Genomic DNA, 25923 nt, shown 5'->3' with positions numbered 1-25923 from the left:
TCCCCACATTTGGATAAAGCAGGGGCAGGTTGTAGCCCATTGGACAGTTTTCTTAACTAATGGAAGAATCTTTTTTTTGCAGGAAAAAAAAAACAAAAACTTTCTAAGCCATCAATAAGAAGGTTTTGGCAATAACTAGTATTCTTTGCAATTGCACTTCTTGCCGACATCTCTTCGCTATATCAGTCTATAAAGAAATCACAACCATCAGCTCACCATATCAGGCATACGCTGGAATAGATGACACTCAACATAGAAAATGTAGATGCACCATTTTCTTAAGTGGTTGCTGGATCCAGATAAGGAAGAAAGATAAGCCCCAACATAGCAAAGGGCAATCAGAAACACAGAAATTATTGAAACTTGACTTTGTTGAGAAGCTAGAAAACCAGAAGCTTCATAATATGGCTACAGTGGGCTAAACAGCCAGTGAAACTGTACATAATGATGTGAGCAGTTGCCCAAATATGATGGTTCAAAACTGCACAAAAGGTCTATGCATTTCCAAGTAGAATGAAGCAAGCGTGTGCTTCATATATAATGCAGCAAATACTTAAATAGCAGTTTTACATCTTTCGTAGATTATCAAGACGGGCTTGCAAATCGCTATCGATGCCCATATCATCTCCATTTGCAGCACTAGCCTGTGGAACCTTAGCACCTGACGCACTAGCTGGCTGAGACGATGTTACGGGAGCGCTCACCAGCTGATCAGCAGTTAAAAGCCCAATATCAGTCAAAACAGAATTTATTTCTATTGAAAAGTCCACATGAACAATGAGTAGTCCCTTAATATATGGGCCATCACAAGCGATGCACATGGGTAGATAGAAAGAATGTATTGTGTGTATGCATGTGTGTGCAAGTGCTCCTATACTTCAAACGGGGAGAGAGAGAGAGAGAGAAATGAAATGAAATGAAATGATATATTAACGTCTTCAAAAGGCCAAAATGACCTATGAGACCATCAGATACAAAGTGGTGAATCTAATACAATGTCTGAAGTACAAGTACAAAAAGTACTGAAAGTAAAAATAAAAATGAAAACTGAAATGAAGTGTGAAATGTGAAATGTGAAAATGTAGAATAGGCCCTCAATGACAATCTGGGTGTCGTGCTAGAATGCCTCTGATCCTCTGCTGAAGTCTTCGTCGATGTAGTGTGCTCCTGTGTCTCGGTCGTGGTCGTCTCGATCTCCCGAGCTCAATCGCCCTGTCAATGAGGGTGCCTCTGGTATGAATGCGGGTACAACCCTGTGCTGGTGGTTGGTCTCTTGGTTCCCTCGATCCAAAGAAATCTGTGATCTGTCTCTGCGACTGTCGTACTCCATGTCTCCCCAACAGACTGTCTCTATGTCGGTGTAGCTCAAGTAGATATAAGCCAAGGCATCTCTGGTCCTGATATCTCATGACTCTATCTAGGGGTCCAAAACCCTCCCTGAATAAGCAATGGAAGCGCCCTCGTATCTCATAATACACAGTGCAGTGGCATATGTAGTGTAGCTCTGTCTTTGGCTCTCTACCGCATAGTTGACATATCCTAGACTCTGGTGGTATCCCTCTGAATCTACCCGTCTCAATCTCCAGCTGGTGTGAGGATGTGCGAATCTAACCAATAGCACATCGCAGACCATGAGATAAATGAGTGTCCATGTAGTTCGGACGAGTCACAAACCCATCCCCTGAAAGTTGGAGAAGGTGCTCTTTGTAGAAAGCCATCTTCGTGCCCAACTCCTGTATCGGCTCTACCCATGTCCTCCTGGTGTCCAACTGTACAAGATCCTGACGAATGAGTCTAGTGATCTCCGTCCGTGTGACTGGCAAGGAGGGTGCGTCCAGGGAGTACTGAAAGGGAGGCAATCTATCCATAAAGAGAGAGAGAGAGAGAGAGAGAGAGAGAGAGAGAGAGAGAGAGAGGTCATTTACCTGAGAGTCTAGATCTATGCCAATTTCATCCAGTACTTGATTGACAAGTTCGTCTGTTTCCTCCTCCTCTTCATCCCCTTCCATTGCATCATCAATAGCATCTCCCATCATCTCCGTAGTCATCTCCATCCTCTCGTTCTGCCTCTCAAACTCCTGCATTATTTTCTGAATTGCAGGGAGACTCATCTGCCGATTCATTTGTCTCATTGCTTTTGTGACACCTTTCATTGCCTCTGCCATTGATTGTGTTGACTTCAATGTCTGTTTAGGTATCACAAAAATCAAAAGGGCTCATTTTGAAGCAGCACAAGAAAGAGACCTTCAGTCCTCACCTGTATTCTTAAAGAAACCCCTTGCAATTGAGATTTCAATGCATAAAACTTAGTAATTTGATGTCTTGTTCGTATTAAATCCTTCGCCATAACCCGCACTGCACCCTGCAAATAGACACTCAAGTCTAAATCCGTTTCTTCATAATTGAGTTATTCCTTAACAAGTTCATAATTTTACAGTTCACCGAGGGTGAAAATGCCTCTCTTCTTCGCACACTATAATGCCATAAAAAATGCACTAGAACTTTTGGACCGTGCTGGCCCGGCCTCACATGCTCTCTCCACTGTTGCACAGGATTGCATGGCGAAAAAACTCATGTGCAAGGCAGTCCCTCACAACAAAGTTGACACTATTTTCAAGCCGCGCAACACAGCAAAAACAGAACTTTTTAACTGAGAGCAGGAGTAGCTAGCCTGCTACTAAGAGAGATGCACTCATCCCAAAACTTGCACCCATTTGACTATTTCATATTGCTTTACAGTGCACCCAAGTGTTTACAATTTCCACCAACACTCAGTGTATATGTGCTTTGTGAAGGAGGCGGCAAAGCGCTTGGAGACGGGCTCTACGCTTGGTCATAGAAACAGGAAAAGCCCATTCTAGGCCCTTGCCGTCCTTGGAAAGTGTTCTGGTTGGAGGTGCTCCATTCTGGGTATGTGCCGTTTCAATTTGCGTTTCAAACAGGCAACACATTTTTCCCTGTTCCGGAATGCGTTCAGGTATGGTTCTGGTTGTCAAAAGCCCGTTTTATGATTACAAGTAGGCCACGTGATTAACAAAGAGTTTCTTTAAGCATTATTCTACGAAAAATCCCTTCCCATCTCCTTTTCCATTCCAGGTCCCCATTCTCATTCCCTCCATATGGCAATTACTGTTCCCATTCCTCCCAATGTGCAAATCAGGCCAAGACCTACCCCTTGCTGGCCATCAGCGACCCACATTGAGCTGGATTAAATCCAAATTCGAAGCTTTATAATTTTGTTCCATAACACACAGATGCACATCTTGCACATTCAAATTTGTCTCAAAGGCAATTTGGCTATCCAGCATTTGCCTCAAACTTCCATCGTTTCCACAGATGCAAACCTGGAGCTCTCTTTCTCTATATGCCAGAGTTAGAGTTGCAGAGCTTGGCATTGCGGCAAGCGCTCCTAACTACATAGATAGGACCCAAAGAGATGCTTGCGACATGACGGCCAGCCGGCGACCCAAGCTTTGAGCAATCTATTTATTTTTCTTTGTGACATCAACATCACAACTGTCACGAGACAATGTTAAAGGAAAGAAACAGCGTACCATCTGGTTTTGCTTTGCTGTCTTTTTTATTTCTACAATCAACTTCTTCTCTTGCGTTTGTAGACTTTGCCTTTCACGCTCTATCTCTCGAATTGACCTATCAAGCATGCGCTTATTTTCACGCAGCAGCTCTGCAACATGCACAAAAGTCCTGATAAATGACAATGAAATCTACAATATACACAATAAAATCTACAATAACCACATTAAGAGGATGGCATACCTGCGGGTGTCTTCTTCTTGCCAAACAGGAAACTCATACTGACAAATTCTTTAAACAAGATCTCAAGTGTGTTATGAAGGGTGAAAGTGGAGGGGACACGAAAAGACTCAACCCCACGGCCCAATAAATCCTTTGCTACAACATCAATCTCATGCTGCTCACTGGAAATTTTTCCCAAAAAGATCTTCCTGCATCAAGTTGATCACAACATGGAGTTGGTGTTAACTCAGATATTTGTGTAAGCATGCATAAAATATGTAAGACGTTAAACTGCTAAAAGGCATGGGGACTGCAAATGTAAAGGAGTATTGTGGATAAAAGAGCTGTACAATACTCTGCTTGTTCATAATTGTTCAAGTATGTTACTCTACTAGGTTTCCTTTTTTTGTTTGAGGTTTGCCAATACATAGATTCTCCATATTTTTCTCTCACAACTTGCTTTTGAAGTTTCAAAACAAGATTGACTGTGCTTGTTTTCCTGTCAATCAATTGCTTCCTTTTGTGTTCATTTTGGTTCTTAACACAATGATGGCATTTGTTTTGGAAATCATGATTCTGTGATCTCAACTTGCCAATTTGTGTTTGCAATGTACAATATTCGTTTTCTTTATTTTGTTCTGATGTTATTGCTAAGGATAATCCTCGACAACAGCAGACTACCACTAGAGATACCTCGAGTCCACCTCGACGACTTGATTTCCTTAGAGGCAACAGGACATTCTTCAACAAAAAGGCAAGTGTTTTAAATGTTTTAAGACAGGAGATACTTCTTACACTTGCCCTCATAAGGCAGATAAACAAGTTCCACAACAACCTCCTGCCAAGAAGGCAAGGACCATGATGGGATTAGTTCCAGATGTCTGTACCTTTGTCATGTCAGATGCATCCAAAGAATTATTCCTAGCCTATGAAAAGCTTTGAGGCACCAAAGCACTTATCTTCTTCAATCCGGGAGCAACTATTCACCGAGTTTTCTCAAAAGCATGGAATGTCCTAATATGACAATTGGTCTTCAACAGTCATGTCTTGTCACGTGCGCACTGCACTTGCACTACATGGACATGCTTCTGCTACAGTCTAGCATGAGTCATTAGCTTAGGACCTAGCCTGGCACCTTTGTGAGCCTCTAGCATGACGTACATGTCCAGGCCGGTCATAGTTGCATACCCTCTCTTGCACAGGACAGCATTTCAGCATGTAGCCAATTTTCCACGTGAACTACCTCTTAGCACCTTATTTTTTCATAAGTTGTTTTCAGCCAATTTATCCTATGGTCGTGGGGCTGGCATTTTTTCTGCTCAACCCAGCCTTTGGTGGGTATATAGGCAGCCAGGGGGCAGCGCTTGGAAGGCAAGAAGCAGGAGGAGAAGTATCTCGACCGCAGTCCCCTCAACCTCCTTGGCGTTTTCAACCAGAATAGCCAGCATTTTCCTCACAACCTCCTTGAAGTTTTCAGCCTAGAACAACCAGCGTTTCAGCCCGTCATTATCCTCGGCGATAGCATTCAGCCCTAGCCTCGTCATGGTTGCAGACCGTAGCCAGCGACATAGCTAACAGTTTCCGGCATTCAGCCATAGCGTCATCGTCGTTGACACACTACCCAGCACCTAGTACCCCTTTTGCTCTAGCTTGGCTCCGGCCTAGCTCAGCATAAGACTCACAGAACCCCGCAGTACCTCAGGATCCATCAGGAACTTGTCGTCGTCGTCGTAGTCGACATAGTACCCATCAATACCTCCTCGTTGTTGAAGGGGAGGAGCTGGGAGCACAGCGGAAGAGGAATACGCGCCAACACGTACTGTGTGCCCCCTTTCTTTCTTCTCTATCTTATGCACTAAGGCACAATACACATTGTACTTAGTGTTAGTGGCTCACACAAGTGTATAGCTGTACATTTAGAGTTAGTAGTAGTTAGTGATGGGCGGTTGGCCACATGGCCATTAAACCTAACATTCTCCCACTTGATGGCCAATGTGGGAGACCATAAGAATGGAAGAGAACCACGCTTCACCCAATGCCCATCAACTCACGACAATGTTGAAACTGATGGCTGGAGAGACTTTTAGTGAGTGCATCTGCTGTGTTCTCTAACGTAGGAATCTTCACTAAATCAAGGCTCTTGTTTGCCAAGCATTCACGACTGAAGTGATAATGCACATCAATGTGTTTCGTTCTGGAATGAAACACTGGATTGTTAGCCAAGGCAATAGCACTCTCACTGTCACAATGAAGAACTGGTGTACACTGCTCCAATCCAAGATCTTTCACTAGGCGAGCAAGCCAAATAGCTTCTTTGCATACCTCACTCAATGCAACATACTCTGTCTCTGTGGTAGAAATGGGTGTACAGTCTTGAAGAACGCCTCTCCAAGAAATAGCAGAACCAGCAAATATGAAAATCCAACCTGTTGTTGATTTGCGACTATCAACACAATCTGCATAATCACTGTCTACAAATCCCTGAATGGATAACTCTCCACAACCATAGCATAACTGTCTATCTGCAGTGCCACTCAAGTATCTGAGAATCGACTTGACAGCATCCCAATGCTTTTTACTAGGGTTAGACATAAATCTGCTGACAACTCCCACTGCATGTGCAATGTCAGGTCTTGTAGCCACCATGGCATACATGAGACTACCACAAGCTAAAGCATAAGGAACCTTAGCCATCGTAGCTTTTTCCTCAACGGATTTGGGATACTCTTTCTTGCTAAGTTTCGAATATGCAGGCAATGGAGTACTCAAAGCCTTTGTCACGTGATACATCCAACCCTATGTGTCCGTCGACAAGCTCCAGCACGACAAGGGTTCAGTCAGTCCAGTCAGTCTAGATTTAGAAGTGTTTTGGCACTTTTGTGAGTCTGTTCGCAGACCATGCATGCTCGGGCACTTAGTGTAGATGCATATCCTCTGGTTGCACACACCATGATCATAAGCATTCCCATCAGAATCCATCAGAATCCTTCAAGGGAATTTTCCAGTGCATTTAACCTATTTTCCCTATTTTTGACATTTTTTATTTATTAATTTAAGTGACTTTTGCTAGAAAGTAGGTAGGGCAAATTGAGTAAGTTTGTATATAAGCAAACCTAAGCTATCACTAATTGGCAAAAGAGGCAGCAGGAGCACCTTGCTCAACAGGCAACTTCTCAGCAAGATCCCCCCTTGGTGGCGTTTCTCTCCAAGCAAGACACTTCAGCCTCTAGCGTTTTCAGCAGTACCCCCCATCGCCATAGCCTCCCCAGTGCTAGCGTTTTTCATCAAGACTTCATCGCCATATAGTCTCAGCCCTGGCGTTTCCAGAATCCCCAAATCGCCCCCCTTTGCCTAGCGTTTTCAGCATCGCCTAGCATCAGCAAATTTCAGCGGTTTGACAGCCTAAAACCAGCGAATTTCAGCCATCAGACATCAGCCCACATCAGCGTTTTTGGTTCCAGCGATTTTCAGCCATTAGCATTTTTGGGACAGCATCAGATTTGCATCAGATTTCAGCCAGTAGCTTTTTTGGACAGCAGGACAAAAGCACCCATTTTCAGCCTTAGATCGGTCTCGTCATCCCCGTCGTCGACATCGGTCTAGGCGACATCGATCTAGCCTAGACTTGCATCAGTCACATGCATCCACTTTGTATCAGTTTGTGCAATCAATAGTAGACCACTCTCGCCAACGAGAGTGGGGCCTTTGGAGCAGGGTTTTACAACGTCTCTGGTGTCATATTATCTTCTCTCTCTATCTCTCAGTCTCATACACTTTCACGCACAGTGTCCATTCACTTTGTTCGTATCCATTGCACTCTCTCATTAAGAACGGAAGGCTCTCCCTTCCATAAGAATAAAAAGGAACCTTGAGCACAGTTCGGAGCACTATCTTGAGCAAAGTTCAAACACTCATTCCGTTGCACCTTACATTGGTATTAGAGCTTTGGCAGTGTTCTGTATCACTCAAGGAAAGAACCACAAGAATCACAAGAATTTTTTTTTGCTTGTTGCAGTCACACGAACCAAGTTCACTTGGGCGTGTCGATTCCTAAATGTGTTTTTGAAGAGTGACAGGAATCCCAGGAAAGAAGGGCTTGTCCAACCTCCCCTTGTGCCTCTTTTCATTCATTGAGAGCGGACAGTGCACTTAGCGGCTGGCCAATCGACGTGAGGTGGGAAAAAGCAACCTGGGTGTGAGCGCAAGGCCGCCAAGGGGTGCGCCCGCAGAAAAGAGCAAAACTCGGGTGAAGAGAAGATCCTTCTCAAACACAGATTGCAAGCAAAAGAAGACCCTCAAGAACCTCAAGACCTCGAGACCCTCAAGAACCCAAGACCCGCAAGAATCCAAGTTCCTCGTGAACTTAAAAACCAAAGATCATAGTGCATGGTCATCACCCGAAGCGGAATGGATACTTCGCATACAGGTGATGAGCATGAGAGAGGCGACGAAGAATTTTTCCCACCACGAGGTTTTTCCGACCCTCCCCCCTCCCCATCTATGCCATGAGTTGTACCAAATCCTATGGAGGCGATAGTCAAGTCGATGTTGGAGATGCTAGCACAACAACAAGAAACGAATCGCGTTGCGATGGCACAACTAGAAAGAAAAGCAGAACAACAAGAAGCGACTCGCATAGCCTTGGAACGTGAGCGCGATGAACAAAAAGAAAGAAAAGCAATACAACAAGAAGCGACTCGCATTGCCTTGGAACGCGAGCGCGATGAACGAAAAGACAGAAAAGCACAAAGAAAGGAGGAAGCCGAAGCAAGACGAGCGGCCTTGGAGGCCGATTGTAAGGTTCAAAGAGACCTACGCACTCAAGAATTGGTTCGACAAGTTCTTGCCTCGAAGTCTGAACCAGCCAAAGATGTTGATAGTTCCTCAAGTGGCGCAAGCCGGGATGCGGACTCCAACAACCCAGTCACAGAGAAGTTGACTTTCAGTACGTATGAAGGTAAGATAGATGCTACGGTTATTCATTCTTGGTTGCATCAATTTAATGCTTATTTTGCCACAACTAAGAAGACAGGAAATAGCAAGGTTTTGACGGCAGCTATGTACCTTGCCGGTGATGCCATCAATTGGTACCACGATGGCAAGAGGCACAGTTAGCCACGCACCTAGGAGAAGCCGACGAATTCACGCCTTTTCCTTCAATTGAGCTGATTTCCAAGACAAGCTCAAGGCACGGTTTATGCCACCTCAGTACCTCGCACGATTAAAGGACGATTGGCGCACTCTCAAGCAAAATGGTATGCCAGTTATGTCTTTCTCTAATCGTGTTTTGCAGCTAGGTACCCAATTACGCAAGTCGGATGATGAGCGCAAGGAGGCATTCCTTTATGGATTGGACGAGTATATCAAGTACGATGTCGAGGTGCTCGATCCAATCGATCTCAACAAGGCGGTAGCGATTGCTCTAGCACAGGAGATGAAGCACAACAAGGGAAAGCCTAAGAAGAACAAGACTTCCACAAGTACCTCGCAGACTTCTCAGAACCCTCAGAATGGTAAGAACAGTAAGAACGATAACTCTTCTAACCAATCTTCCAATAGTCTCTCCGAAAAGAACTCTCCCAATGAACATAAGGGTAAGGCTAACACAATTGCTAAACCTAAGCTCAATCCAGATGAAAAGGTAGCATAAGGAATTTTAGGAGGATACATCACGTTGGAAGAGCAAAGCACTTATTCTAAGGAAGGTCATTGTTTTTATTGTCACATTTAAGGGTCACATAAAAAGGACATGTCCTAAGCTTGACTCTAATGAATCTAAAGAATCCACAGAACCCACTTCCTCTGTCAATGCAATCAATGACAACACAAGTGTGCCCCAAGTTTCTCCTGACCCTCCCATTGATAAGTGTCTCATTAAATGTTATGGTCATATGACAGGGTAACGTTTCGTCATATTGTTTGACCCAGGCAGTATGCATGATGTGATCAGTCTCTCTCTTGTTGAGATAGCCCGCCTAGAGGTTAGTCAGAAATCTCCTCTTGAGGTCTCTGGCTTTGCTCCTGGTATGGACTCTCTCATCACGAAAGAGTGCCTTGATGTGTTGTTTACAGTTCAACAAGCTGGTTTCCGTATAATTTTTTTTCTCTCTCCTCTCTCAGGATGTGATATGATTTTGGGCATTCGATAATTTCGTGAGCATAACCCTCTCATTGATTGGGCGGAAAATACGTTCACTTTCAATGCCAAAAGTGACTCTCCCATTGTCATTCGTGGAGAGCAAGTTGTTCATTCTCCATCTCTCATTTCTAATATGCAGGCAAAGATTGAACGGATTCAGAAGAAGGAGACTCTCTCAATCTCTTCCTCTCCAAAGCATGACACACATGATTTGCATGATGATAAGCATGATGATTTGGATGGCAATGACAATCATGATGATTTGTATGATCAAGACGTGATTGTTCACAAGGATGATGGTTTAGTTGATGCTTTTTCTAGCGAAGCTAACCTCGTTGCAGATTCGATCAATCACGAAGAGTCGATCTTGGCTTTCGAGTCGAGGTCCAGAGCACCCCCCAGGCAGATTTGATCAAACACGACGAACCGATCTTGGCTCTCGAGCCTAGGTCCAAAGAACCCTTACATGAAGTACAATGTGTTCGCATGATTGGTCAACACGCATTGTACGAGTGTTTCATTCGTAATCGTTTCCTGTATTTTAGTCAGCGTCTTTATGTAATCCCTTTTCCTAGGCATGACATATTGTACGTTGAGCACGTTTCACTCATGAATGAGCATGGATGTATGCAGATTGTTCATGACAAGCTGAAAAGTATGCATACAAGGGAGTCACATTCCATGTCTCTTCCTTGGCACGACACATGGTAGAAAGAGCAAAGAAAGTATGAGAACCAAGCATGGGCATTTCCGTTGTGAATTGCCACAGTCGATTGATTTAGATCAGAAAGACAAGATTCTAAGAGAAAGATTCGATCTCATTGTTTGCGTGTATGTGGTGAACAGTTTGGCACTCCGTCTATTTGTTGATATACATTGCATGCACAGTCTTTAAGGAAGACGAGATTTTTTCCAATCACTTTACATGGAATAGGTATTTTCATGGTTTTGTGTTGGAAATGGTTTCAGGAATTTTCAGCCATGGAGATTCTTGAAGAATAAAGAAGCATGACTCTAGATGAAGTTGAAGCAAGGAAGGAGATTCAAAAGATTTTGTGTCGCTTTCGGTGCGGCCCAAAGAAGCAAGCATTACAAACCTTTATGAAGTTCAAGTACCGCACGACCCACACATCAGAGTGGGCCGACGAAGAGTCCCTTCCAGGATTCTAGATGCTATTGGCGATCTCCTTCGACGCCATACAGTTCGGTACCAATATCTCACTTTGAAAAGGAGGGGATGTTAGGTGCAGCGGAATGATTGTTTGCGCTTTGCTCAAGATGAGTGCTCCGAACTGTGATCAAGGTTCCTTTGTTCTTATGGAAGATAGAGGCTTCTGTTCTTAGTGAGAAAATGCTATGATCACAAACAAAGTGAATGGACAGTGTGTGCAAGTGTATGAGACTGAGAGATAGAGAGAGAAGAGAGAGATGACACTAGAGACGTTGTAAAACCCTCCTCCGAAGGCCCCACTCTCGTCGGCGAGAGTGGTCTACTTATTGATTGCACAAAGTGGTACAATGGTGATGCATGGAAACTGATGCAACTCTTGACTATGTCGGTGACGACGACGAAGACGACAACGACGACTTAAAGGCTGAAATCGACAGTCTTCTATCTCCATAAAAACGCTATGGCTGAAAATCTGGGACTGTTTCGGGGTGGCTAAAAACTCTGTTTTGGCTGCGTTTTTGAGGGCTGAAAATGGGGATCTTCTGCAAACATCTAGGGCTGAATCTGCTACTGTTCTGAATGCTGAAAACGCTGCTGCAAATTCTCCGCTAAAGGCTGAAAATGAAAAATGCTGGCAGCTACTGTAGCGTTAGAGAAAAACGTTGGGAATCTGGGAAGGTTGGCGATGGTAGCAGGGCTGAAATCGCCAAGGCTAGGGGGGGGTGCTGATGAAGACCAAAAACGCTAGGCTTTAGGGGATTTTGGGCTCGCCAAGGGAAGCTTGAAGAGGTCTTGCTGAGAGAGAGGGAGTACCTGCTACCTGTGGTGCTCCTTGCTCATCTGCCAAAGAGTGCTAGCTTTGGTTTGCTTATATAATTTCTTACCCAATTTGCCCTATCTACTTTTGTTGGCAAGTCACTTAAATTAATAAGTGAAAAATGTCAAAAATAGGAAAAATAGGCTAAATGCACTGGAAAAATCCCCTAACTGATTCTAATGGATTCTGATGGGAATGCTGATGATCATGTTGTGTGCAACCAGAGGATATGCATCTATGCTAAGTGACTGGGCATGCACAGTCTACGAATAGACTCACAAAAGTGCCAGATCACTTCTAATCTAGACTTGACTGGACTGACTGAACCCTGATCATGCTATAGCTTGTCCACGGACACATAGGGTTGGATGTGTAAGTGACATCCCCTCCTTTTCAAAGTGAGGTACTGGTACCGAACTATATGGCGTCGTGGGAGATCGCCAATAGCATCCGGAATCTTGGAAGGGACTCTTCGCCGGCCCACTCTGATGTGTGGGTCGTACGGTACTTGAACTTCATAAAGGTCTGTAATGCTTGCTTCTTTGGGCCGCGTCGAAAGCGACACAAAATCTTTTGAATCTCCTTCCTTGCTTCAACTTTGTCTAGAGTCATGCTTCTTTCTTCTTCAAGAATCTCCACGGCTGAAAATTCTTGAAACCACTTCCAACACAAAACCATGAACATACCTATTCCATGTAAAGTGAGTGGAAAAAATCTCGTCTTCCTCAAAGACTGTGCATGCAATGTAGATGTACAAATAGACGGAGTGCCAAACCGTTCACCACATACACGCAAACAATGAGATCGAATCTTTCTCTTATGATCTAGAGCAATCAACTTTGGCAATTCACAACGGAAATGCCCATGCTTGGTGCTCATACTTTCATGTGCTCTTTCGAGTACTGTGTCGTGCCAAGGAAGAGACATGGGATGTGACTTCCTTACATACATACTTTTCAGCTTTTCATGAAAAATCAGCATACATTCGTGCTCATTCATGAGTGAAACGTGTTCAACATACAATATGTCATGCTTAGGAAAAGGGATCACATAATGATGCTGACTAAAATACAGGATAAGATCACGAATGAAACACTCGAACAATGCGTGCGTATCAATCATGCGAACACATAATACTTCCTGTGAGGGTTCTTTGGACCTAGGCTCGAGAGCCAAGATCGGTTCTTCCTGAAGGGGTTCTTTGGACCTAGGCTCGAGAGCCAAGATCGATCCTTCGTAATTGATCGAATCTGCAATGAGGTTAGCTTCGCTAGAAAAAGCATCAACTAACGCATCATCCTTCTTGTGAACAATCACATCTTCTTCATGCAACTCATCATGCTTGTGAGAAATCACATCTTAATCATGTAAATCATCATGCTCGTGAGAAATCACATCTTGATCATGCAAATCATCATGCTTGTCATTATCATCCAAATCATCATGCAAATCATTGTCAATCAAATCAGCATGCTTATCATTGTCAATCAAATCATCATGCTTCTCACAATCATGCAAATCCTGTGTGTCATGCTTTGGAGAAGAAGAGACTGAGAGAGTCTCCTTTTCCCGAATCTCTTGCATCTGTGCCTGAACTTGAGAAAAGAGTCGCAAGAACTCTTTCATGTGTTGGTCGCTCTTTTCTTTGATGGCTTTGTTCTGGCGATCAAATTCTGCTTGTGTTGCTTTGTTCTCGCGATCAAATTTGGCTTCACTTTATTTTTCTTCCAAGTCGTACTGACGCTGTATAGCTACCATTCCTTCTTTGTATTCACGATCTATGGCTGTCCTTTGTTCTTCGTAGGCCTTTCTTTCTGCTTCTCTTTCTGCTTTTCTTTCTTCGCGTTCTAACTTTCTTTCCATAAACAACTGCTTCAACGCCTCCATAGGAGTTAGTGCAATCTTTGTCGTAGATGGGGAAGGGGGAGGGTCGGAAAAACCGCCTGGTGGGGAAAATTCTTCTTCACCTCTCTCATGCTCATCACCTCCAAGCAAAGTATCCATTCCGCTTCGAGTGATGACCATTTTGAAGTCGTGGGTTCTTGTGGTCTTGGGTTCTTAAGTTCACGAGGAACTTAGGTTCTTGCGGGTCTTGGGTTTTTGAGGGTCTTGAGGTGCTTGAGGTGCTTGAGTTTCTTGAGGTTTTCTTTTGCTTGCAAACCGTGTTTGAGAAGGATCTTCTCTTCACCCGAGTTCTACTCCTTTCTGCGGGCGCATCCCTTGGCGGCCTTGCGCTCACACCAAGGTTGCTTTTTCCCACCTCATGTCGATTGGCCGGCCGCTAAGTGCACAGTCCGCTCTCAATGATTGAAAAGAGGCACAAGGGGAGGCTGGACAAACCCTTCTTTCTTGGGTTTCCTATCACTCTTCAAAAACACGATTAGGAATCGACACGCCCAAGCGAACTTGGGTTCGTGTGACTGCAACAAGCAAAAAAACACTTGTGATTCTTGTGGTTCTTTCCTTGAGTGATACAGAACACTGCCAAAGCTCTGATACCAATGTAAGGTGCAGCGGAATGATTGTTTGCGCTTTGCTCAAGATGAGTGCTCCGAACTGTGCTCAAGGTTCCTTTTGTTCTTATGGAAGGTAGAGGCTTCCGTTCTTAGTGAGAAAATGCTATGATCACAAACAAAGTGAATGGACACTGTGTGTGCAAGTGTATGAGACTGAGAGATAGAGAGAGAAGAGAGATACGACACCAGAGACGTTGTAAAACCCTCCTCCGAAGGCCCCACTCTCGTCGGCCGAGAGTGGTCTACTTATTGATTGCACAAAGTGGTACAATGATGATGCATGGAAACTGATGCAACTCTTGACTATGTCGGTGATGACGACAAAGACAACGACGACGACTTTAAGGCTGAAATCGACCGTCTTCTATCTGCTGTCCATAAAAACGCTATGGCTGAAAATCTGGCACTGTTTCGGGGTGGCTGAAAACTCTGTTTTGGCTGCGTTTTTGAGGGCTGAAAATGGGGATCTTCTGCAAACATCTAGGGCTGAATCTGCTACTGTTTTGAATGCTGAAAACGCTGCTGCAAATTCTCCGCTAAAGGCTGAAAATGAAAAATGCTGGCAGCTACTGTAGCGTTAGTGAAAAACGTTGGGAATCTGGGAAGGTTGGTGATGGTAGCAAGGCTGAAATCGCCAAGGCTAGGGGGAGGTGCTGATGAAGACCAAAAACGCTAGGCTTTAGGGGATTCTGGGCTCGCCAAGGGAAGCTTGGAGAGGTCTTGCTGAAAGAGAGGGAGTACCTGTTGCCTGTTGTGCTCCTTGCTCATCTGCCAAAGAGTGCTAGCTTTGGTTTGATTATATATTTTCTTACCCAATTTGCCCTACCTACTTTTGTTGGGAAGTCACTTAAATTAATAAGTGAAAAATGTCAAAAATAGGAAAAATAGGCTAAATACACTGGAAAAATCCCCTAACTAATTCTAATGGATTCTGATGGGAATACTGATGATCATGCTGTGTGCAACCAGAGGATATGCATCTATGCTAAGTGACTGGGCATGCACAGTCTACGAATAGACTCATAAAAGTGCCAGATCACTTCTAATCTAAACTTGACTAGACTGACTGAACCCTGATCACGCTGGAGCTTGTCCACGGACACATAGGGTTGGATGTGTCACGTGACAGGGGATGTCACGTGACACATCCAACCTTATGTGTCTGTGGACAAGCTACAGCATGACGAGGGTTTAGTCAGTCCAGTCAGTCTAGATTTAGAAGTGTTATGGCACTTTTGTGAGTCTGTTCGCAGACCGTACATGCCCAGGCACTTAGTGTAGATGCATATCCTCTGGTTGCACACAGCATGATCATAAGCATTCCTATCAGAATCCATCAAAATCCTTCAGGGGAATTTTCCAGTGCATTTAACCTATTTTCCTAATTTTTGACATTTTTCACTTATTAATTTAAGTGACTTTTGTTGGAAAGTAGGTAAGGCAAATTGAGTAAGTTTGTATATAAGCAAACCTAGGCTATCACTAATTGGCAAAAGAGGCAGCAGGAGCACCTTGCTCAACAGGCAACTTCTCAGCAAGATCCCCCCTTGGTGGCGTTTCCCTCCAAGCAAGACACTTCAGCCTCTGGCGTTTTCAGCAATACCCCCCATCGCTATAGCCTCCCCAGTGCTAGCGTTTTTCATCAAGACTTCATCGCCATACAGTCTCAGCCCTGGTGTTTCAAGAATCCCCAAATCGCCCCCCTTTGCCTAGCGTTTTCAACATCGCCTAGCATCAGCAAATTTCAGCGGTTTGACAGCCTAAAACCAGCGAATTTCAGCCATCAGACATCAGCCCACATCAGTGTTTTTGGTTCCAGCGATTTTCAGCCATTAGCATTTTTGGGACAGCAGCAGATTTGCATCAGATTTCAGCCAGTAGCGTTTTTGGACAGTAGGACAAAAGCACCCATTTTTAGCCTTGGATCGGTCTCGTCATCCCCGTCGTCGACATCGATCTAGCCTAGACTTGCATCAGTCACATGCATCCACTTTGTACTAGTTTGTGCAATCAATAGTAGACCACTCTCGCCAATGAGAGTGGGGCCTTCGGAGGAGGGTTTTACAACGTCTCTAGTGTCGTATTATCTTCTCTCTCTATCTCTCAGTCTCATACACTTTCACGCACAGTGTCCATTCACTTTGTTCGTATCCATTGCACTCTCTCATTAAGAACGGAAGGCTCTCCCTTCCATAAGAATAAAAAGGAACCTTGAGCACAGTTCGGAGCACTCATCTTGAGCAAAGTTCAAACACTCATTCCGCTGCACCTTACAGCCTTCCCCTTCTGCATGTTGAAACGATCAAGAACGTTGTGTACATACTCTTTTAGAGAAAGGTACACGAGTAATGCGTATACCCAAAATGTGATTGGCTTCACCCAAATATTTCATGTCAAATTGACTTTTCAGCTTGGTTTTCAAGTCAACAATGTCCTTCTTGGAATGACCAGCAATAAGCATGTCATCTACATAAAGGATAAGCATAATAAGCTGTCCATTCGGTTGTCTTTTCACGTAAAGACGCTTATAGCCTAGGGAACGCATAAATGCATCAAACTTTTGATACCATTGTCTGGATGATTGCTTCAAGCCATAGAGACTTTTCAGAAGCTTACAAACCAAATGTTCCTTGCCCTTTAGCACAAACCCTTCAGGTTGCTGCATATAAATCTCTTCCTCAAGATCGCCTTTTAAGAAAGCTGTAATGACATCCATTTAATCAAGCTCCATATCTTCAGTGGCAACCAAAGCAAGTTGTAACAAACTCCTGACGTGTCAAAGCCTAAAGAATGGAACCAACTTACAAATGCCGACCAAGGGGCCTAAACCCTAAGAAGAACAAGTAACAGAAGAAGTCCTCCCAACTTATGGGGACCCATCCGATGGGGCAAAAGTGACATAAAGGGTTAAAATAAAGCAAGGCCCGCACACACGCAAAAACTGATGACGTGGCACATTTTCAAAAATTGCGTTGGCATGATGACGTGGCAGGCTGTACGGATTTCCGCGTTTTGTGTTGACTGATGACATGGCAGTTGTACGAATTTCCATGATTTACGCTAGCAGCTTTTTGGCTTTGCTTTTGGACCAGATGCTTTTGAGTTTGAAGGCTTTTTACTGTAAACTGCTTTTGAGGCGTAGGGCCTTTAAATATGAGGTTAGGGCTCATTCTTTGGCATGCTTCTTGGAGAAGGTGCAGAGTCTGGAGTACCGGCTTGTACTGTGTTGATGCAATATAAAGAAATACCGAAAGGGGCCCCAAGGTTTGGGGCCAATACTCTCTCGGGTGGAATTCCGCCACTCCGTGTCGCGTGTCGTCTCTCTCTCAGTTATGTTTTTATTGAAGTGCTAAAAGTCTGTTTAGTCTGTTCTTTTCTATTGGCACGTGGTGCCCGTCTTGTGACACAAATAACATTCTCCGTGTGGTCATCTTGACTACTAGAGAAAAGATTTCCTGGAAATTGACACCATATTCTTGCTTGAAACCTTTGGCCACTAAACAAGCTTTGTAATTGTTAATCTTCTTCTTGTAAACCCATTTACAAGGCAATGCTTTCCTACCTTTTGGCAATGGAACAAGTTCCCATGTTTTGTTCTTTGCAATACTAGACATCTCCCTCTTCATAGCATGTTCCCACTGATTCTTATCATTGGCTAGCATAGCCTCTTTGTAACAAGAAGACTCACCACTATCTGGCAGCAAAACAAAATCCACGCCTGGAACAAAACGTTCTGGCGGATGTGAGACTCTTTGAGATCTCCACGGCTGATCAGAACTCGTACTAGCATGTGTAGTAATTGGCTCGAGAGTTGTTTGGATAGAAGGTGATACATCGGAAAACGTCACTTTCCGGAATCCAACCTCTTTCACTAGCTGTCTATGCATCTTAGTCTCATTAAAGACAACATCACTGCTACGGATCACTGATCGACTTTCCGGATCCCATAAACGATAGCCAAATTGACCATCTACACCATAGCCAATGAAGATGCATTTCTTGGACTTAAGATCTAGCTTAGCACCAACTCCTTGGGTACATGTGCATAAGCTTCATAGCCAAATGTGCGGAGTTTTTCATAAGACAATTTATGTCCTAATCATAACTCCAAAGGTACAAGAAGCTGTAATGAAGCATGTGGTGATCTATTGATCAAGTACACGGCTGTGTATAATGCTTCAGCCCAAAACGCTTGCGGTAAATTAGCCTGTGACAACATAGACATAATCCGCTCTTGGATGGTCCTATTCATTCGTTCCGCAACACCATTTTGTGCAGGGGTATAAGGAGCTGCTACGCATCACATAACTGCACGGAGGGGGAGAGAGAGAGAGCAGTGAATGTTGTGCAAGGTTTCAATTCTTGCACTTCATTGTACATAGAGGGTAGGCAAGCACACAGTAGCTTTGGTACCTGCCACCATACGACTGAAAAATGCAGCCCACGTTTTATTTTAATGCTTCTCTCTCTCTTAAGTTGGAAAATGCCCAAAAATGTGCCAAGTGGCACTCATGCATTAATTCCGAGCTTTGGACCTTCTGGTCTAAAAATATCTCAACCGATTGCTCAGTTGACTTAGCGGCAGAGTAATGAAATGTTCCCCTTGTCATTCCGGAGCTAATGACGCGAACAGATTTCATGGCCCAAAATAGCAGTTTCCTAAATTTTAGGAGATGCTTCCATGGGCTCTCACTAGTCATCTAACCATCTTTCACCACTAGGACCACGTCCAAAAATGCAATGTAGCCCAGTTCTCGGGTGATTTTCTCTTGGTGACCCGACGCTGGCACTGTGCCTCATTTGAGTATCCACCAACTAAGTGCGGCGAGGGACCTAGATGACTTTGAACTAAGCCTAGACACCCTTTTACTACTCGAATTCTAGTGCCGACCAACTTCCCGTCTGTGGGTGAAACTACTGTTTCACACTGGCCATGCAATGTCCGGTCATTTGCAACTTCAAAAAGAGGGTCCCAAAAATTAAACAAAATCATTGGAAAGAAACTAATAACTCGAGTTAGCAATTGCCATGTCTTTGTGACACCTTGCTTTTAATAAAACAAATACAAGGAACTTGGGCTTGTAAAAATCATAGCTTGCTAGGCCATTTGCACCAAGTTAAAAAACTTTTAGAGAAGTTTCAAGCTGTACAATTACATCATGTCTTTCGAGAAAAAAATCAAGAAGCAGATGCTCTAGCTAGAGAGAAACTACAAGATTTTCTAGTGGGTGCTATCAAGTTGAAGCTGCATCACTTCCAAGGTAGCGACGCTATGCCTGACATCATGAGTTTCTTGGACACAGGAGAGTGTCCTAAAGATCTTACTAAGGGCCAAAAGGAGTGGCTTGTGCGCAAGGCAACAAATTAGTGCCTTATCAATGACGACCTCTATTGCAAGGGTAAGGATCAAATTCTTAGCGTGTACCTCTCTCTAGAGAAATCACCGACATCATTTCAAGTTGCCATGATAGTGTTTCTGGAGGGCACTTTGCACTTGAAATCACCAGTAGGAAGGTTCTACAAGCCGGGTTTGTGTGGCCTAGTTTACAGAGAGATGTGCATCACTGGTGTAAAACATGCAAGGAATGTCAGAAGACTGGTGATAAGAGACTCACATACGAGCCACAAACTCCTATTATCTCTTATGGACCATTTGAGAAATGGGGAATTGATGCCATCGGGCCTTTGCCAAGAAGCCAATCAGGTAAATTGTACATCATCATGAGTGTGGACAACATGACCAGGTGGGCTGAAACAGTTGCTACCACCCGGATTACAGCTAAGAAAGTGACTAAGTTTGTATTTGAAAACATTTGTTACCGTTTTGGCACTCCTCTTGAAATATTTTCTGAGAGGGAACTAAAACCGGCCTGTTCAATCCAAAAAGGGCGGTAGACTTTACTTCAAACCTTGATTTAGCTTTCACCCATTATTAGTCGTCTATTATACCTGCGCTATAGTGACACAAGAGGGGAATGGGATACAGATGCTAGAATGCACCTGTATGAGAAGACCGACACCAGATTGGCCCCTAACTTAGGCGCCCCTTTCGGTATTTCTTTATTCTTTAAAAGAGGGAATAAATGCTGTGGATCCCTACAAGCTGCCCCGCACAAACTTGGCTGAATTTCAATTGTTCCGGCCTGATTTCGGCAACATAACTGTACTAGGACCCTTCACAGTCAATATTCCCACGCATTGACTGACCTTCGCGACGCATACGGGCACTTTACAAAACCTGGCGAGAATCTGCAGCATGCTGAATACTCTGTTTTCAGCCCCGAAAATGCACCAGATCACCTGTACAACGGTCCCCTTGCGTCCCCGAACCTCCTGGGGGTATTAGGGTCCGTTTAGGGCCAAAACCCTAAACCTGCAAAAATACACAGCGGGCTGTAATTCACTATTTCGGGCTCCGTTTCGCGTGCCGGTCGCATCCGTAGCAAGTCCTCGAGCTCCCGAACCTGTAGGGCTACTTGCCCTTTGAATCGGACGAGATTTCTGGCGTGAAACCTCTCCTAATTCACCTGTACCTGCGGGGGATTAGCCGCTAGCTAATCCAGTACCTGTGCAAGACGCTCTTGCCTCGGCAATCGCGCATGAACCCACACAACTGTACATTGGTCAAATGAAAAGCCCACTAGAGGGGCATAACATACTGCAAAAGGGGAGAGAGAGGGCAGTGCGTAGCGTGCAGGGCATCACTCCTGGCACCGCACTGTGCATAAGAGGGAAAGCAAGCACTCCATAGCTCTTAAACTATGACCAATCTGAAAATGAGGCTCTCCCCCTCCTAAATTCAGCGCCACTTCTTGTTGCATGAGGCAAGTGCACCAGAATGTGCCACTTGGCACATTTATAAGCATTTTCCCGTTTCGGGGTTGCCGTCTAAAAATATCCCAACCGGTTGCCCAGTTGACTTTACGACAGAGTAAGAAAATGTTCCCCTTGTCATTCCGGAGGTAATGACGTCAACACATTTTCAGGTCCCAAAATACCAGTTCCCTAAATTTTAGGAGATGCTGCCATTGTATCTTTCTAGGTCATCCGACCCTCTTTGTACACTGCGGCCACATCCAAAACTGAAATGTAGCCTCTGTAGCAAAGGATTCCACTTTGGCTAGTCAATGACCCCACTTGGCTAACCATAGTCCTTGTCCAACCTTAGTGCTCTCTTGCCCTCAGGCCTGGACTCCCTCTGGACAGTTCCACACTAGCTATGCAATGCAGGGCAGTTAGATTTCCCGAGGGGTGTTTCCAAAAAGTGAAAGTAAATAGATAATAAGAAAGAAATCAACAAAAAGGATAGATAGTAGTCACACGCTGGTGACAGGAACCAAGTTTTAGAGGAGACCTAGTAGGAGAGCTGATGGAGAAGCTGGGTATCTCACGACGACACTCAACTCCCTACTACCCACAATGCAACGGTTTGGTCAAGAAGGTCAATGGTATGATCTGTAAGATAATCACTAAACAAGTAAACAATCACAAAAGTGATTGGGACAAGTATCTTATGGCTGCACTTTGGGCTTATCGCACTTCATCTCGCACATTCCTTGGTTTAACACCATATCACTTGGTGTATGGTAAGGAGATCATTTTACCCATTGAAGTACATTGGCTAGTCTCATGGTGCTAGCTAGGCAGATAGAACGCCCTAATGCTCATCTTCATAACCACATTCTTAATCTAGCGAGGCTTCAACTAGACAGAGAAGATGCTATCAACAAGAAAGCAACATAGGCAGAGCAACGTCGACTTACCTTCAACAAGGGACTTAAAGCAAAAAGTCTCAAGAAAGGTATGATAACAGGTTTGACACTAGGAAGGATAAGAAGTTTTCACCCAGATGGGAGGGGCCATCCGTCATTAGAAAGCAGTACAACAATGACAGTTACCAATTGATGGATGCAGATGGTAGGCTTCACAAAACACGTGTCAATGGTTGGAGGCTGAAGCAATACTTTTTGAGGTTTGATCAACCACCTATGATGGATATTCCTGAGAAGGGAGACGCCTCCACCTCAATTGAAGAAGAATCAAGTATAGAGCTAGAAACATAAATGCCTCTAGCTTCAGAGAGAGGACTAATAAGGATCGCTTTTCAAATTTTGGACCATCTCTCTCTTGGTATGTACTTAATGGCAAGGCTTCAAGGCTTCATGGAGGAGGGACCTGATGCATGAAGATCACAAAAAAAAAATCTATGTATATATTTTGTACATAGCTATGGTTCTGACACATTTGGATCTTGGAAATAAGAAGAGGTAAGAACAAACCCTATGAAAACAAAAGAAATCATTGGATGTTGATTCTATCTAAGTGTCGCTACCTGATGGTCGCTACAAGTGAAGAATAAGAGTCAATAGTGAAAGGGAGGAGAATCTTATGCATTATGGAGTTGGAATCAACAAAATATTATCAAATTCAAGCATAATTCACTTGTGGACACAAGGCTTGTACATGAAGTCAAGAGGGGACCACCTGGAACACTTTTGGAAGGGAAAAGACAGACACATATTTTTGTGGGATTTTTCTCTATTTTTTCCATTCCGAATTGGAAAAAGTTTTCAACAACAAAGTTGTAGGTATTGAGCTAATCTTTTTGCCCCTATTTTTTTTATATAATTTGTGAAGCTACGGTTTGGGAGATATAGCCGAAATGGTGGAGTCTATCTATTCACATGGGAAGAAGTTATGGTTATCCAACTCCACACATAATTTCTTATAGGTTTCTCTCCATTATTGCTTGATTTTCTCTTATTTTATCAAGATTCTCTCAAATATTATAAGTAAGCTCTTGGACTCAAGCTATGGAAGGAGGCATGGAGACAAAGCTCGCCATGATGAAGGCGATTAGGAGGAAATTGGTCAATAAGCAGGTACACTCTCTCATTGGGGGAATGCTTTTAGCTAAGGTTACTTTGTAATAACTCTTCTTGCTCATAATCTCTTCCCTAATCACTCTCTTGGCTTATATATGCACCTCTACGCACACATAATATTGACTATGGTTATTCGTTTTGGTTTCTTAATGGCCAAGAGGTTGGAGTTACCATGTACACATGAGTTTGTGAGAGTTTGTGACAATCCATTTAGCTTTGAAACTCAAGGGGTCAAGGTAGGTTGCAAATCGAAGGCTTCCAGGTAAAGTGATAACACAGTTGGTGACTCTGCAAGTTCACCTTCTTCCATCCACTTAGCATCCATTGGTGGATAGTTTCTGAACTTTACCAAGTAACGCCTAGCAACCTTGCCTTTCACTTTCCTTTCTTTGTGTGCCAAAATCTGTTCAGGGACCAAGATCTCGTCAAGTTCCTCGACTTCCGGCTGATCTTCAGCTGGCATATCTTCTGGCACATCACCCACATAGGGTCTGAGAAGACTCACATGAAATGCATTGTGAATCTTCCAACTGTCAGGCAATTTCAGCCTATATGCAACATCACTGATTATGTCGCTTACTTGAAAAGGCCCATAGTAACGCATGCTGAGCTTTGGAAACAGTCTTTCCTTGCCCTTCATCTTCTTTAACCTTGCCTTTTCAAAGCGTAAAAGCACCCAATCACCAAGTGAATATACCACTTCACGACGGTGACGATCAGCTGCTTTCTTTTGCTTTGCCTGAGTCCTTTCTAAGGCCACTTTGACCTTCTTGTACATTTCATCCATGTCCTGAACATACTTATCTGCTTCAAATATCTTGTCCTTTGTATGCAGTATGGGAGGAACTTTCTTGCCACCTTCAACTATCTCAAAGGGTGCCTTGCCAGTTGATGAATGCACTGTATTATTGTATGCATACTCCACCAATGGCAAATACTGCTCCCACTTTCCTTTATGCTCTGACACATAGCACTTCAACAGATCTAGGACAGTAGAATTTGCCTCTTCTGACTGCCCATCTGTTTGAGGATGAAATGACGAAGAGAATTTGAGCGTTGTGCCCATATTCTCAAACAAGCCTCTCCAGAACAAACTTGTCATGCATGGATCACGATCGCTAACAATCGACTGTGGCATGCCATGATACTTGAAAATATTGCTCATAAACAAGCGTGCCATCTGATCTGGCTTTATCTTCTTCCTGACAGGAATAAAATGAGCCTGTTTGCTGAATCTGCAAATAATGGTCCAAATATCATCGTTTCCTGTCTGCGTTCTCGGAAGATCAAAGATAAAATCCATAGCAATATTTTCCCATGGTTTATATGGAATAGGTAGTGGTTGCAATAACCCTGGTGCCTTTTGCCTGTCAAACTTGACCTTTTGGCATATTAGGCATTCTCGCACAAAGGCATCCACATCTCTTCTCAATGTAGGCCAGTAGAAGAATGTCTCAACCGCTTTAACTGTAGCATCAATACCACGATGCCCTGCATACGGTGGGACATGACTCTCTTCCATAACTTTGCGTCGCAATGGCTTTGTGACACACAATCTGCCATGCATCATCATGAACCCGTCTTTAAGAAGATAGTGTTCATGACGTTGTCCATTCATTAGTTGCTCGAAGACCCTTGCAAAATCTTCATCATTTGCATACTGTTCTCTCATATCATCAAGTTCATGATGATAAGGAATTGACACAGCTGAAATTTGTGGCTTCCTTGACAAGGCATCAGCCACAACGTTCTTCTTGCCTTCCACATGCACAATCTGAAAATGAAACATGGACAAAATATTTGCCTATCGCATATGCTTCTCAGATAACTTTGTCTGTGTCAAGAAGTATCGCAAGGTCTGATGGTCCGTTTGGACAACAAAGTCTGCACCTAGCAGGTAGTGTTTCCAACTTAAGAGCGCATAAATCACAGCCAGTAACTCTTTCTCATAGACCTGCATGGTCATCTCTGGCCCTTGCAAAATTCTGCTCTCATAGGCTACTACCCTGCCATCTTGCATTAGCACTGCACCAATGCTACTACCGCAGGCATCACACTGGACCACAAATGACTTCCTAAGATCTGGCAACACAATGACTGGATCTGAAGTCATCTTTTCCTTTAAGAGATTAAAAGCTGAAATCTCTTTTTGTGTCCATCTAAAGGTGACTCCCTTCTTTTGAAGAGCATGTAAAGGTGAAGCAATCTCAGCGAAATTTCGGATAAACCTTCTGTAATAGGAGCATAGTCCCAAAAAGCTTCGGACATCATGCACCGTCTTCAAATTTGGCCATGACTTGATCGCTTCAACTTTTGCAGGATCCATTCTGACACCATCCTTTGAGACAATGTGTCCCAGAAAGTGAATCTCTTCCAGAAAAAACTCACTTTTCTTTGCATTGATGAGCAACCTATGACTGCGTAGCTCTTTGAACACAATGGCCAAGTGATGCCTATGCTCCTCTTCATTCTTTGAGTAGACTATCATGTCATCAAAGAATGTACCAACAAACTGCTGGTGTGGACGGAAAATTCTGTCCATCATCCTATTGAACGTAGCAGGAGCATTTGTGAGACCAAAGGGCATCACTAAAAATTTGTAAAGGCCAAACGTCGTTCTAAAAGCAGTCTTGTGCACA

General features: G+C 43.8%; 1 protein-coding gene across 2 annotated transcripts in view; it reads right to left on the bottom strand.

The window, feature by feature from the left end:
• Window positions 1-336: 336 nt before the first annotated feature.
• LOC147417419 (vacuolar protein sorting-associated protein 2 homolog 1-like) overlaps window positions 337-25923 on the bottom strand; it is a 37499-nt gene continuing 11912 nt past the window's right edge. Inside the window, exons 2-6 of one of the 2 annotated variants that reach the window (XM_086506958.1) lie at window positions 3778-3965; window positions 3555-3685; window positions 2258-2362; window positions 1926-2186; window positions 337-707 (exon numbers count right to left, since the gene is read on the bottom strand). In XM_086506958.1, coding sequence (XP_086363084.1) covers window positions 567-707; window positions 1926-2186; window positions 2258-2362; window positions 3555-3685; window positions 3778-3814 — 675 coding nt within the window. In that variant the 5' untranslated portion in view covers window positions 3815-3965 and the 3' untranslated portion in view covers window positions 337-566. Of the gene's footprint in view, window positions 708-747; window positions 1845-1925; window positions 2187-2257; window positions 2363-3554; window positions 3686-3777; window positions 3966-25923 lie in introns of those variants that run through there. The other variant, XM_086506959.1, reaches the window with a different exon arrangement.

The sequence above is a fragment of the Adiantum capillus-veneris genome, chromosome 30, assembly GCF_014529385.1.
Source record: "Adiantum capillus-veneris isolate H3 chromosome 30, ASM1452938v2, whole genome shotgun sequence".
Taxonomy (NCBI): domain Eukaryota; kingdom Viridiplantae; phylum Streptophyta; class Polypodiopsida; order Polypodiales; family Pteridaceae; genus Adiantum; species Adiantum capillus-veneris.
Note: the sequence above shows the minus strand (reverse complement) of the source record. Positions and strands in the feature narration are given on the sequence as shown.